Source organism: Bombyx mandarina, chromosome 19 (assembly GCF_030267445.1).
Source record: "Bombyx mandarina strain Sakado chromosome 19, ASM3026744v2".
Lineage (NCBI taxonomy): Eukaryota > Metazoa > Arthropoda > Insecta > Lepidoptera > Bombycidae > Bombyx > Bombyx mandarina.
In genome coordinates this window covers 9770061-9786339 of record NC_143225.1, presented here as the reverse complement: position 1 = coordinate 9786339, position 16279 = coordinate 9770061, and the positions used below count along the sequence as shown (strand labels likewise).

Genomic DNA, 16279 nt, shown 5'->3' with positions numbered 1-16279 from the left:
CTTAATGAAAGCTCAATTTTCTTCAGATTTTTCTTAACAGTTCTTCTAAATGAACTAATAAATTCTTTTAATTTGCCATCAATTATGCGCGAAAGTTTTAAAGGTCGTCTGAACAACTAGGATATGCTTAAAAGTCTAGTAGTCAATGGAATAACAATTTAAAAAAAAAGTAATAATTAACGACTCTTGTCATCATCAGCGTTTCTGTTTTTGATTAAACTTTGACTAGTCAAATTAAAAAGTGGGTACTTACCTACTTGTCAGTGGTATTTCTTTAAAAATTCAAATCCTCAATTAGTTACTGAAAGTACATCATGTCGGCGGGCCCAGATACTCCGCCATTTAGCACCGTTGACATCAACAATGATAGCCGAGATGACGAGGATATTTTTGCGTCCGCTGTACAGGTATCTGGTAATCTTGTAATATCTACTGGTGTCTCGCATCCGCCCCCAGGGACGTCGACGACCACGTAGACGCCCCTTTAAACGATACATTTAATCTGATAGCAATACATATTTGGATATTTAATTAAAAACATTAATTATTTGTACCTACATACACCGATAAATAAATATCTGTATTTTCGCCTTTCAAATAACAAAACAAAGTGAATGTCAATATCTTCAGAAACAAATTTAATGATACACTTTTTTTTCAAGTCTGAGTCATTGAATATTAAACAATTAAATGCAAAACACATTCGGAGTTTCTTAGAATGCGTAATTTATTACAAATGCTTGAAGATCTAAGATATGTTTTTTTTACGAAATTTTTTAATGTATCTTATCCGTATTTAGAATCAGTGTTGTTATAGCTATAAATAAAATTCTGAGATATAAGTTTGGAAAGTGAAGATACAAAGGGGATGTTCTGTACATTTATTTCCAAACAAAAACATTTTTTTGTCGAGTAATAAGCAAATAGAAATTACTATTAGCTTTAATTTGTGCTTCACAAACATTTTTAATTAAAACTTTTTTAAGTTACCTAAAAAGTAAATAAACTCCAAGATCATATTAACATTACATCTGTTACTGAAAGTTTATTTTTTTTATACATTCGTAGGAAAGAAAAAGGAAAGAGCTGTACACATAAAATATTAAATTATCTGCTCAATAGATTACTGTTTAATAGTCTAATTAAAAGTGACTTCATACTATACCTTTAATTAAACTAATATAATATTATTTTTACTAAAACAAAGCATGCATTGAAATCTTTAAGTAAAAGAATTAAGTTAAGTAACATTATTTAATGTATTACAAAGAATTAACAAAACCTACTACTTTTTAACATTCATATTACAAACATATAATTTTAAATAAGTTAGTCCTAGTCTATTGTTGATAAAAATAAATATTTTAGGAAGTCAGTCTGGATCCAGAAGTGAATGGAGCTCGTGAGGGTCTGGAGAAAGTTTCCATCGATGACACTCCAGCCTCAATAAGTACCTCTCTCAACAGTCCAGTTATGGAAGAGGTAAACAATATCAAATTTATTCCTGGTTACAGAATTTTAATCCCATAAATTCTTTGATACACATAGTATATGTTAATAGGCACTCCTTCACAAATCAATGTTCTCTGATATCTACATATGAGGTTGAAATTGTAACAGGTGTGTATACCCATTTTTTATTGTATTAATTTACGAAAAATACTAAGATCAGGTGGACAAATCCTCAAAGTTACCAAGTTAACATTTTCTTATTGCCCTTGTAGGCAGACGAGCATACAGCCCACCTGATAGTGAGTGGTTACCATCGCCCATGGACGTCAGCAACGCTATGCTTAAGCCCACTGAGTTTCTCGCCGGATCTTCTCAGTGGGTCGCGTTTCCGATCCGGTGGTAGATTCTGCGAAGCACTGCTCTTGCTAGGGTCAGTGTTAGCAACTCTCCGGTTTTAGCCCAGTGAGCTCACCCACACACGTTAGGGTGAAGCTGAAATAGCCTCTCAAGGCTATCAGCACAGGTAGGGAAAAAAAAAAAAAAACTCTGTGCTGCCTGAATGGTGAACTTGTTCACTTATTTGCCTAGAGCTTCACATCATAACTCAACAATAACAAATTTAAGAAGTTTTACTATTAGATAGAGAGTAAAAACAAATTTAAAGCTATGATGATTCATATGATTTAATAAAATATTATAATTAGAAAAAAATATATTTAAATATAATATTCAGCAGAGAAGATTGCTAGTCTACAATTATATGGAACTAATACATTACTAAGCATTTCACAGCAATTATTAGTAAATATAAATCAATGCTGTAGCTTTAGTTAAAAACAGAATATGTACCGTAAGTACCTATGGAGATCAGCTGAACTATTGAACTTATATCAGAGAGAGAGAGAGCTTTATATTGTTTTCTTCATTTTTCTCTATAAAATGTCAGTGTTACATTCCCTTTATTGTTACCTATAATGTAAATAGTTTATCTATACTAATATTATAAAGAGGAAAGATTTGTTTGTTTGTTTGTTTCGAATAGGCTTTCAAACTACTGAACCGATTTGAAAAATTCTTTCACTGTTTAGTAGCTACAGTATTTCCGAGTGACATAGGCAATATTATTTTTTGAAAAAAGTTAGCGATCCTTACTAAAACTCTAATAATGGAACTCAAGGTGTAAAAAATCACCTAAAATATTCTTTACATTGCGTGCCCTGCGAAAACTATTGATTATAGAATAAAGTAATCTATACTAATATTATAAAGAGGAAATATTTGTTTGTTTGCTTGTAGGTTATGCAATGGTGTGCACATCTAAAATAAAAATAAAAAGTAGAAAAAAATTTACACACAAGACATATGTATTTAGAATATCATAGACTACTATTAGCTTTTATGTACTTAATACATGCAGAAACACTAAGCTGTTTTTATATCAATCTATGTACTTGCCTGCAATAACTATGCAATATTTAAAATAGTTAATTATAATAAAAAAGTTTTGTAGATCAGTGCATATGTTTTTTTACTTTGTCTTCATTAGGTCAGAAAGCATATTTATTTCACAACTCAAAGGACACCATTAAATAGACACAAATACAATTGTCTGACTGGTTCTAACATCAAAGAGAGTTCTTAGATTTTATTTACTGACATGTCTATGCTAGGAATGTTTATATTGCTCTGAAAACGTAATTTAATGAAACCCTTAATTTTAGGGCTTCATCGTCAAAACTTGCGATCTAAAATATTTAGTGCCTTATTTGAGACCCAGTACAGCCAAGTAGGTGTCTATCTAATATATCATTCACATCAAACACCTAAGGATCTTTAATTTAAAACTTCATAAAACATATGAAAAATACGTTCTCAACCCTTGTGACGACAGACAATGTATTTTTATGTAGAACTGTATGGATTAATCTTTAAAAGTTTTAATCACGAACCACAAGACTAACAAATCCACCATCAACCAAAGAAAAACGTTTAATTTTCAGATTGCCACAGAACGTTCAAATAACATCATAATAACGGTAACGGAACCACAAAAAATTGGAGAAGGCATGAGTTCGTACGTCGCGTATCGAGTATTCACCAAAACAAACATGCCGATATTTAGTAAGCACGAATTCGCTGTGCTCAGACGTTTCAGTGACTTCTTGGGCTTACATGAAAAGCTCACCGAGAAATATCTGCGCTCCGGAAGGATAATACCACCTGCACCTGAAAAAAGTATAGTCGGTAAGATTTTAACTTTTTATCTATTCATGGCTACAATCACAATAATAGATGGCAAAAGCATAAGTTTGCTGTAAGCAGCAGCTTAGCTTTGTCCCTGGCGTTGGTGACATCCATGAGCCACAGTGATTAATTATTGTCAAAAAGGCCGTATGCTCGTGTGCTGAAAGGGTAATAAGCATAAGGCAGTTTTCTTTATAAAAATATTGCATATAATAAAAATAGGCAATAAAAAAAAAAAATGTATTGGGTTTTTTCTGGGTCACAACTTGAAGACTATATAATGTTGAATTACACAAAAAATTGTCCTAACAATGCTTCCGTTTAAGTATATATATAAATGTTAATAATACATGCAAACTAGTTTTAATTCTAAACATTTAAATCTGAAAATTAGATTTTATCTGAATAGATACGTCAAATGTCGACATTATCTGAAACTCAACACGCTTCGCTGTAAATGATTAAATTCCTTTCAAAACCAGCAATGTATTTAAAACTAAATTGATGACACGATATTGAAATCGAAAAACGGAAAGGTCGCTGAACAACACGATCCGTATCCGTTTATCCTCAGTATATTAAATATTATAATTTTAATATATTAGATGATTCAATCCTTTCCTGTTTAAATGATAACAAATACCTCGTATTTTAATAAACCCAAAGTAAAATAGATAAAAATAGCAGTGATATGTATAGATAATGCTTTTTCCTTGCACCATTGTGTTACTTACGACAAATCACAATGTTTTTAATGAAAACTCATGAGGCTCAGATTATAGTGTTCTTCTTCGTCTTTTTAAGTACCTATGGCATGGCTTCTTACCTTGCCAGTGTACAATTTATAAATATACATACATACATATAATTTTTCTGTTAATTGAAGAAATGATATGCTGTGAAACGAGATGAATTTGGTTTATTTGAGACTGTAATCAATTGAGAGAAATTAAATGGAACAATATTAGATGAGATGAAACAACAGCTAATCTTGTAACTATAACTATACTGTTGTAACTATACTGAGATCTTAGAACTTATATCTCAAGGTGTGTGGCGCATTTACGTTGTATATGTCTATGGGCTCCAGTAACCACCTAACACCAGGTGGGCTGTGAGCTCGTCCACACATCTAAGCAATAAAAAAAAATAAAAAAATCAAAATGGTAGTTATTAACTGAGATTTCAGTGGACGATTTGAAAGAACCCGAGAAGCCATTCATAGATACTAAACAATTATAAATCACCGTTATTACACTCTAAATAAAATATAAAACAAATATTCATCGGAATAAATATCAAAAGTTAAATTCATCAAAATAAGGATCAAAGGTTCGGAAACGCATAGAGGACAAAAAATTATCTTTAATTATACCTAGTCAGGTCAAAATTCTGTCACATGTTTAATGTAAAATAATTGAAACAAGTTTATTCATTATGTAACCATTCATATACCAAAATGAACTTAACAAAACATAGATTCTTATGACACTAAAGTTTATTCAAAATTACCTCCGTGATTTTGAATACAGGCCTTCAATCTGCGCGGCCAGTCGTCTATCGCAGCACGAACGAGGTCCATGTCAATATCGGCGGCTGCCTTAATCAAGGATGTCTTGAGTGACTCCAAATTGGGATGAGGCTTTGAGCACGCCTTTTCCTCCAAGTGTTGCCATATCTTGTAATCTAACAGATTCAAATCTGGACTGGAGGAGGGCCAGTCTTCGAGCCGGACGAAGTCGATTTCACGCGCCGCCAGCCAGTCTTGTGTGCTCTTCGCTCTATGAGCTGGCGCCGAATCTTGTTGGAATACCCAGTGCCTGTTATTGACCATGGTATGAGAAACAGGTTCCCCAAGGTTCGTCAGGACTGTATTTTGATACACAACTGCATTCGTTTTTACACCTTTCTCACAAAAATGTACCTCTGTTAAGCACAATAAGAAACTCCCAACCATACCATGAGCGAGGATGGAAAATGACCTCGTTGGACACGCGGAATACAGTTGCTCGCTTCTTCACTACTGTGTGCGTACACCTTATCATTTTGTTTGTTGTAGCTCTCTTCTACGGTAAAAATTTTTTCATCTGAAAAAAGAATTTCCCGATTTTTTTTTCCCGCGTACCGCTTTGTTGACAAAGCGCGGCATCTCTTCAGTCTCAGGTCCATTAGATGAGCATTCAAACGATGTCCTGTTTTTCTTCAATATGCCCGAAGCCCTAAGTCTTCATTTAACACCCTTTTCATCGTGGTTCTGCTTAACCCCATCTGAAGGGCCAACAGTTTCTGCTTACGTTTGGGATTTCTTTGAATTCCCGCCTTCACAGCTTTTATCACTGCTGGAGTCCTAACAGACCGAGGGCGACCACTTCATGACCTGTCATCTACACTAGAGTCTTCATTGTATCGTTTGATGGTACTATAAACGAATCTTTTGGTTATATTCAAATTTTTCAGTATGTAAAAAATTTGAATTGGCGCGTAACCGCAACGATGCAACGCAATAACTGCAACACGGTCTTCTTTAAGCGTCCACTCCATATTTAAAAATGAGTAAAATTCTAAAAGAAAACATTTTTATTTTCATGAACAATTCGAAATTCGAATTCAATAAACTTTTTTGTGGCCAGCATTCTAAAAGAAAAGTTTTTACTGTGTGACAATACTTATAACCTGACTAGTTATATTTAATCTAATTGTAGCACAAATGTTACGTATATTTTGAATAGCCGCCATTTATTACATGCTTCCCGGACACTAAGCAGCGTGTCGATATGCCGCCGTAATAGGGTTGCTCAATGCGAGTATACGGCGCTGCGGCGTGCCTTATCACGTTAACGACAATTCATTTTTACTGCTGCAAATACAACTCGTAGATTTAATTATTACCTTCAGGCTAGCTATTTATGTGTCTCTGTTCGGCCATGAATGGTTCCGGTACAATTACGATAAATTGTTTAAACACAAAAGCCATTCAAGCAATTTGCTCACGGGGCACAATCCTGACGACGTTGCTAACACGAACCCTAGCAAGAGCCGTGCTTCACAGAATCTACCATCGGATCGGAAACGCGACCCACTGAGAAGATCCGGCGAGAAACTCAGTGGGTTGTGTCTGAGGGTTAATTTACTTGTCGAGCCGAAGCGACGGGTTCGACGAGAACGATGACCGGGACGGGTACAAAGCTTTTGCTTCGCGTATTAATATATAGATAAACATTGTCGGAACAGGCACAACGAAACTAAAGATGACATCGACCCCTTCAACGGAGAATGTGAATGGAAGCGTATCGAGCGCGGGGGTGCAGTCTCAGTTCGTGGAACGTCGGCGGGCCGCTCTAGAGAGGTTCCTTAATCGTGTAGCCCAGCACCCGGTCTTGAGCATCGACCCTGATTTTAGAGAATTCCTCGAGTCAGGTTAGTTGTTTAGAATTCTTGTTTAACGATTTTACTAGTGGTAGGACCTCTTGTGCTTTACTGCTAGTAGGACCTCTTGTGAGTCCGCACGGGTAGGTACCACCACCCTGCCTATTTCTGCCGTGAAGCAGTAGGTAATGCGTTTCGGTTTGAAGAGTGGGGCAGCCGTTGTAACTATATTTAAGACCTTAGAACTTATAAGGTAGGTGGGGCATTTACTATCTATGGGCTCCAGTAACCATTTAACACCAGGTGGGCTGTGCGCTCGTACACCCATCTAAGCAATAAAAAAAACGAAATAAAATATAGCGTACAGTAGAAGATTTTATGAAGCATACTGTACGGCGATACCTCATAAGCTTTCATGATCTCGATTCTGCAGAGTTTTCATTTTATTGTAATACAATAACGCTATCATGGTTCCTGCAGGCATGGACCTACCGAAAGCCACAAGTACATCGGCGTTGAGTGGAGCGGGAATGTTACGTCTCTTCAATAAAGTCGGTGAGACCGTCAACAAGATCACTTATAGGATGGACGAGGCTGATCCGGTGAGTCCATAATGAAGTCTTTACTGATATATTATGTAGACGAGCATACAACTCACCTAATGGTCACTGTTGGACCATCGACATTACTAATGCCAGAGAGACAGCTAACCTGTTGTCTGTTAGTGTAAAACAAACAATAAATGAAGTTGAAATTGCATTTCCATATTTAAAACCAAATGATAAGTATAGTATATGTTCAAAGTTGTAAAAGTTAAAGATTCAAGGAACTGCTTGCTTGAAGGAAAGATGCAAGGAAATGCTTGTCATACTATTGTCTGTGGGTTTTTTAACGAGTATGTGATATAAAATACCAATTTACGGTTAACTCTCACCTCAGTGTGCCTAGTGCGAGTTTTTTAACGTTCTCGATAGCATAAAAGTTACCTCAAATTTGTATGGAGTTGGAACGTTTGTCTAGGTTTGCCACTAGGGGCGCTGTTCCAACAGCATAGAAAATTGGGTTCACTTTTACGCTATCGAGAACGTTAAAAAACTCGCACTAAGCACACTTTAATATCGACGCTTGAAAGGCAAACGTGACTTAGTGACAATAACTTCTTTGTACATAAATGATAGGCAATAACCATATTCGATGCGCGAAAAATATGTATATATATTTCTAGGTCTATTAAAATATGTAATTTCAATACTACAGCTAGATTCGTTAAAAAAAATTTTTTTTTAGTTATTTCAACTTCAAATTAGTCTACTGTAACGTTCACGCATTGTCGCTTAGTCACGTTTTCCTTTCAAGCGTCGATATAATTAGTAGTAATGGTGTCAATTTTGAATGTGTTTGTTACAGTGGTTCGAGGAGCGCGCGCTTCGCGTGGAGACACTGGAGGCGTGCCTGCGACGGCTCGGCGGCGCGTGCGAGGCGCTGGCGGGCGAGCGGCGCGAGCTGGCCGTGCGCACGCACGACGCGGCGCGCGCGCACGCCTCGCTGTCCGGCGCCGACCCGCACGCACCCCTCTCCCGCGCTCTCTCGCACGTCGCCGACCTGCACGAGAAGGTATAAATATTCGGTAACCACCGGCTCGGCTCTGCTCCTGGCATTGCTGAAGTCCATGGGCGACGGTAACCACTCACCATCAGGTGGGCCGTGTGCTCGTCTGCCTACAAGGGCCAAAAAAAAAAAAGATACTCCGCAATACGCACAGTGACATCTCAGTGACCTCATGCACACACATAGTACAAGGCGGCCTAATAATAACAATTAGTCGTCGTCGCCTAAAAGATAAGACGACCGGTGCATTCGTATCTAGCGAGGCAACGGTGCTCGAATCCCGCTAGCAAATACCAATTTGTCTAATGAAATAAATACTTAACAAATGTTCACGATTGATTTCCACGGTGAAGGAATAACATCGTGTAGTAAAATTCAAACCCGCAAAATTATAATTTGCATAATTACTGGTGGTGAGTCCGCACGGGTAGGTACCACTGCCCTGCCTATTTCTGCCGTGAAGCGGTAATGTCTTTCGGTTTGAAAGGCGGAGCAGCCGTTGTAACTATACTGAAATCTTAGAACTCATGTCTCAAGGTGGATGGTGGCATTTACGTTGTAGATGTCTATGGGCTCTGGTAACCACTTAACATCAGGTGAGCCGTGAGCTCGTCTACCAACCTAAGCAATAAAAATACCGAATAAAATATTACTTGATGATTAATTGTAACATACAAATTATTATAACAAATAACATTGTTAAAAACTATTAAAAAAAAATTGTATTGCTATTATTTCAGATTGAAAACTTGAGACTGGAACAATCAAACACGGACTTCTTCATTCTGTCTGAACACATCAAAGATTACCTCGGGCTTATCGGATCAATCAAAGACGTATTCCATGAACGAGTAAAGGTAAAAAAATATGTTTATTATAAAACTAATGATGAATTTAGAAGAACGCTCCTCTATAAGTACCATGTATTAGAATGATAATTTATAGTAAATGAATTATCCAATATATGCATGACCTATTGTTTTATACATACTTTTTGCTTTCCTTAAAGTTTGTCCATAAGTGTTTCGTTTTATGTCTCTTAAATGTTCATGTGACTTGGATCTGGATATTAAGTCAAAACAATAAAATTATTGTATTGGTCTTTGATGCATTCACAAGTTTTAAAGTTAATCGAACGTTCGTGACCAAAAGATGAAATATTTTTTATATTTTTTTTCTATTCATTTTATTGATATTGCTAACAGAAGAGCGTAGGTTGTATGAATTTAATAGTAAATAATTAGGGTGGCTCATGGACATCGACAATGTCAAGGACACAGTCACGTCGCTGCCTAATATTACTGTTACAGTGAGTGTGCGAAAGTGCCCAACCTTTATTTTTGAGTTTGGTCTAAAAGTATTGTTTCAATAATAAATTCTTGAATTTCTTGTAGGTGTTCCAAAACTGGCAACACGCTCAAATGCAGCTCACTAAAAGGCGCGAGAACAAAGCCAAGGCTGAACTCTCGAATCGACCGGATAAAGCTGAACAAGCAGCCAATGAAATAGTCGAGGTAAAATCAAGGACTAATTTATATTTTATTTATACTTAATAAGGTATTTCATTTGATACCAAGATCAGAATTATGTAATAATTCAGTACCTGTTACTAAACAAAATCTCTGATGAGTCCTATGTGCGTACCACTTTGTATTAAATACTACATACTCGAAATAATTCCAGCTGATCTTAAACTTTAATTCATAATTTGAAGAAACTTTTAAGTACTACTCCCACAACCTGTCTGGTAATAATTTACTGTGCAATATGAATGAAAAATTGAAAAATTAATATGCTAATTCAGTCATAAATAATATATGTACTATTGTGTTCTAGTATTTTTTATTGAATTATTAAAAACAGTTGTTAAAAATAGTTTTTCATTTTTTTAGTTTACGGTATCATAAAGGTATTAGGTATCATAAATTATTCATTAATGTACATTCAGGCAAATACAACAGTTTCCAAATTGCTAACGACTAAGCTAAAAAAAGAAGGCGCTCAAATAAATTTGTTGTTTTGACTGCTGAAAGTAAATAACGGGTGAAACTGCTTAAAATATTAAATTGTCATCGGTCCTTTATAAGTACGCCAAATTTCGAGTTAATCCGACGTTTTGAAGTGGATCAAAATCATGTTCAAAATTTCCCTTACATACTAACGTACGTATGAAGCTAATAAAAGCGAGCGTCTAACATTGCCTTTTTTCCCATTTAAAACATTATTTTTTTTAAAGCGGTTTTATGACCTGGTAACTGAGACCTTTAAGTCATGTCTTATAAATTAAATTTATATCCTTATATTTATGAAGAAATTAAGTGCAATGAAGATCATTAATTTCCCATTTAAAACAATTTTATTAAATCCTGTATGTTTTTTTAATACAGTGGGAAACAAAAGTCGAACGTAACCAACAAGAGTTCGACTCGATATCGCGCGTCATCAAGAAGGAAATCGAGCGATGGGAGGAGATACGGGTCGATGAGTTGCGGGCGACGCTGCTGCACTACCTCGAGGAACACATGAAGCATCAAGCTCAGGTCAGGGCTGTCAATACGCAGCACGCGTACTTACCGAATTTAGTAATGCATCAGCAATAGAAATTTTTTTTAAGGGATTTTATGATCCGGTAACTAAGACTTTTAGGTCAAGTCTTATTTTTATCTTAATGAAAACTTTCTTATATGAAAAATTATATTATGAAATGAAATGAAGTTGATTCATATGAAACATGGCATGAAATGAGATGAGATGGGATGAAATATAATCTCAGTAAAATGGTGGCCATTTACTGAGACTTTTTCAGTGCACTTTTTGGAGGATCTCGAGAAGTTACGTTCAGCGGCTTTGTTTTATTTTCCCAAATTTGTGCACCTTCACAGATATTAAACAGTTAATAAACCACCGTTATTACACATTTAAACCTGAAGAAACACTAAATAGACAAAATAAAACAAATCACACAACCTCACTCCTCGCGCTCCCGCCAAACAGTCCGTATCAGTAGTGAAACTTGTACGAGTAGGGACGTACTAAAAAATATATATCGATAATTTATAATTGTAACTATACTGAGAGCTTAGAACGCATGTCTCGAGGTCAGTGGTGGCATATACGTTGTTGATGTCTATGGGCTCCTGATGTCAACATCAGATGAACAGTTAGCTCGTTGACCCGTCTAAGCAATAAAGAAACGTTCATTAATAATTTGTACTAGTGATCGCCCAGTGGTCGAAATTCGATCATAATTAATTTAAATTATAAGTTTGAACCTTATTATGGTTTTATTGTCAAAGACTATACTTTTATAATCACACATCTCGCATTATAGACAAATAATATTAAAGATAAACAATATTATTATATTCTCAATTAGACCACAGACTTTAACAATAAACAAAAAAGTGTAAATGCGTGTGTGTGTGTGTGTGTGTGTGTATCAATACATAGTAGTGTGTGATAATATTTTTTTATTGATTTAATAAATTTGTTATGCATACATAATATAAAAAAAAATTACATTCCGCACTCCTCTATGTTTTCTTTAAGTGTGGGAAATTTTATAATCATCCAACCGCGCAATTTTGCTTCACGTATTATTAATAGATACTAGTGGCCCCGCAGTAGTCGAGATTCGACTATAATTAATTGAAATTATAAGCTTAATCATTATTATGGTTCTATTGTCAAACTCTATTATATTTCGATAATGTAATCACAGTATTCGTCAAAACTGCACTATAGATCAATAATATTAAAGACAAACAATATTAATCTATTTTCAATTCGACCACAGACTTTAAACAATAACAAAAATTTTCCAATCGACAGTAAACAAAGTATATTTTTATGTGTGTGTGTGTGTCAAATACATGGTAGTGTGCGTAATGTTTTCTTTATTGATTTAAAGTATCTTTTATGTATTCTTTTTAAAAAATATTAGCATTGTGCACTCCTTCTCTATATTATCTATAAGTGTCAGAAATTTCATACACCTCCGTCCGCGCAATTTTCGTAAAAAAGGATACAAAGTTTCTGCTTCACGTATTAATATATAGATTAGTAGATTCTAAACATGTGCTTCTAACTAAAGTTTACGTTTTACAGGCAATTAGATATTGGGACGCGTTCCTTCCCGAAGCGCGCGCCATCAAATGAGTGAAGAAACGACCGCGGGCTCGAGCTGTACACGCGTGGCACACACGTATCTATAAACTGAACAATTGTAAAGATAACAAATACATAATAACCAATATATTATTATTAAATTACATAAAATCTCCATTTATCGTATACGAAATCTGAGAGCGACAGCTGTTTGAAGAATCGTTAGTAGAATGTCAACATTGCTTTGGAATGAGCTCCCCTGCACGGTGTTTCCCGAGCGCAATGACATGTACTTCTTCAAACGAGGCTTGTGGAGAGTACTTAACGGTAGGCAGCGGCTTGGCTCTGGCCCTGGCATTGCTGATGTCCATGGGCGACGGTAACCACTCACCATCAAGTGGAGCGTATGCTCGTCTGTCTACAAGGGCAATAAAATAAAATGTATATAAAAATAGTATATTTATACGTTCGTATAGTATCGTTTATAATTAATAATATTAAATAGATTTACAAGTTTTCAGTTAATACGTAAATCTTATTATTATTATTAATAATAAATGAATATAGTTTGATCGACAATATACATGAACAATAATTTTAAAATTAATCGTGTCCCAGAAATAATCAAAATGCAAATTTTAATACAAAGAAAAGTTTTTTTTGTTAACAGGAATTGATGATATTCCAGATTCCAGTAGTTAGTAGATATTGAGCAGAATATCCTTTATAAACGCTCGTTTCCCTGTTAACGATTTCTGTATTTGCAGAAAAAGTTTTACAGTAAATGAAATATATCTCAGAATCGTTTATCATCAAACACTGCTTTCCGGTAATAAAAGTAGTTTAATAACTACTACAACTAAACTACAACAACAAAAAAAGGTGTAGATATGAAAAAGAAGAGATGTCATCGATATTACGATATTATCTAAACGTTACAACAGTTAAACGTATTAATACCACTACATAGTATAAAACAAAGTCTCTTTCTCTGTCCGTATGTATGCTTAAATCTTTAAAACTACGCAACGGATTTTGATGCGGTTTTTTTTAATAGATAGAGTGATTGAAGAGGAAGGGTTATATGTATAATAACATCCAATAAATAGTGGATAAATCAATAATAAATTACAGTTTCCGAAGCGAAGCGATGGCAGGTCGGTAGTATATGTATAAAAACCACGCCCTAAGAATTAAGGGTATTCTTTTAAATGCTATGTATGTTTTGAAAATTATTGACCATCCTAAATCGAGAATAACTGTAATAAAAGAAAGAATCGGGTCAATGAACGAGTGCTTAAAAAAAAACATGAAACACGACCGCCCTAAATGATGACACGCGCGCTCCACAAAAATAGTTAGATAACGCATTTGATCCTTTGTCGTGCGTTTTATTTCCTGTCGGAGATAACAACAGTGTAGACTGTAGACGTTCATTTGAGTAGAGAATGCTATATTTAGCGAGAAGTAGATTATGTTTACTAGTGGTAGGACCTCTTGTGAGTCCGCGCGGGTAGGTACCACCACCACCCTGCCTATTTCTGCCGTGAAGCAGTAATGCGTTTCGGTTTGAAGGGTGGGGCAGCCGTTGTAACTATAATGAGATCTTAGAACTTATATCTCAAGGTGGGTGGCGCATTTACGTTGTTGATGTCCATGGGCTCCAGTAACCACTTTACACCAGGTGGGCTGTGAGCTCGTCCACCGACCTAAGCAACAAAAAATAAAAAAAAAAGCTAGCGACCCGCCCTCGCTTCGCAGATATAGGAACAGAGAAAGCGACTTTGTTTTATACTATGTAGTAATATATATTACTAGCTGACCCGGCAGACTTCGTAGTGTCTCAATCGATAAATAAAAGACCTAAGCTTTTGTATAAAATAAAACTTAAAACAAACAAAAGGATTCGTCCGACAGGGGACACATCAAAGAGAAAACAAAATTGTTAATTTTATTTAATTCCGAACATTTTCATATTTATCTACCTTCTAAACCTTCTCTGGACTTCCACAAATAATTCAAGACCAAAATTGGCCAAATCGGTCCGGCCGTTCTCGAGTTTTAGCGAGATTAACGAACAGCAATTTATTTTTATATATATGGATGATGCTCAAGTATCAAAATAAAAATTCCACGTCAAAAATGCATTGGGTATATATACGCACTGGTCATTAGCTTTTGTGATTCACAATAGCGTTAAATAGAACACAAGTAGAAATATCTAAAGCAATTTCTTCAAAATGTATTTGTTATCTTTACAATTTGAATAATTAAAAAAGTTTTTTTTTTTTTCCGGAAATAGAACACTCATCAGATTACAACTCAAATTGAGCATACTGTGTAAAGTTACCAGATATAAATGGTGTTAACACTGATACTGATTTTGTTTATCTCACTATCAATTTATCAATCAACAATCTATACTATTGTTTTCATTGAACTGTAAAACGAATATATCTATTGTATGTATGTGTAAAAGAAAAAAAAAACAGTTTTTCACACAATAATGTATTTAAGCATTCCAAGAAACAATTTTCTATCAAAACTGAAGGTTCGTAATGACGAGCCTTGTCCAAAATGTCTAGTTTAATATCAACTAGTATGAAGCTCAGTGTGAAATTTAAATAAATGTGATGTCTAATAATTTTCATAAAATATTTCCTTAAAGGATGGTTATGTTATATATATGATTCTATATAAAAACATTTTTCCTCACAGGAATACCTAAGTATATAATAATATTATGTGTAATGTTTTAGATATAATAACTATTATCTGCATTAAGACGTTCTCGTACAATGACAAATTTTGTTATCTTAATCAAGAACTTATTTGATTAATTAATATCTTTTTGTGTAAGTTAAATGTTTTTTTTTTGTTTTTTTGTCTTGTGCGAGAACGTTGCACTAGTTTATCTTAAGCACCTTTTTAGCGGAAGAACTCGTGAGATCTCTTTGATTATAGCAAAAAAAAAATTATAATCAAAATACATAATACATGACTTATGCATTGTAAAAAGTCTGATAATATTAACCATAGATGTTATAGCATTTCCTTTGGAAGTTGGTTTGAAATTCACGAGAGCCAAGAGCAAAATAATTTAATATTCTTCAAGAGCATTTTTATCTTTTCCTAATGTATAATTATCTCTTTTTAGTTATAAGATTTCCATGTTGTTTCTTTAATATATTTTTTATAGTCAATTTGATTTGTAATATTGGCGTACGTTTAAATTTTTGTAGAGATTCAATACGAAATTTTATTAAAAGTGGCTATGTTGATAACGAATGTAGATAGTGAACATTTAAAAATTGGCAAATAATGTCCAGAAATTTCTATACATTTAGATGTACGGTATAAATTATATTTACGTAGTTAGTACGATTGAAAGGTATCAAGTCTAATGTATTCCTTATTTTTATATTGCCAAATATATTTTAGCTGTAATTCGGGTAATTGAAGAGATGGGGATATAATAAATAAAGTATATTGTTGATATCCA

At 34.6% G+C, this 16279-nt stretch overlaps 2 protein-coding genes across 3 annotated transcripts in view; one reads left to right on the top strand and one right to left on the bottom strand.

The window, feature by feature from the left end:
* The window catches only part of LOC114253207 (protein PRRC1), a 12417-nt gene extending 12025 nt beyond the window's left edge, over nt 1-392 (bottom strand). The window contains exon 1 of the mRNA XM_089735359.1: nt 254-392. The gene's annotated coding sequence lies outside the window, so the exon portion shown is untranslated. The remainder of the gene's footprint in view (nt 1-253) is intronic.
* On the top strand, nt 268-16279 carry Snx1 (sorting nexin 1). Of its 2 annotated transcripts, XM_028187986.2 has the most exons (10): nt 268-407; nt 1369-1482; nt 3453-3696; nt 6928-7113; nt 7543-7664; nt 8470-8676; nt 9411-9527; nt 10065-10184; nt 11058-11210; nt 12778-16279. In XM_028187986.2, the coding sequence occupies exons 1-10, from the start codon at nt 315-317 to the stop codon at nt 12826-12828; spliced, it is 1407 nt and encodes a 468-aa protein (XP_028043787.2). In that variant the 5' UTR covers nt 268-314; the 3' UTR covers nt 12829-16279. The 2 variants fall into 2 exon arrangements, with proteins under 2 accessions (XP_028043787.2, XP_089591479.1); XM_089735353.1 differs by having other exon boundaries at nt 11058-12877.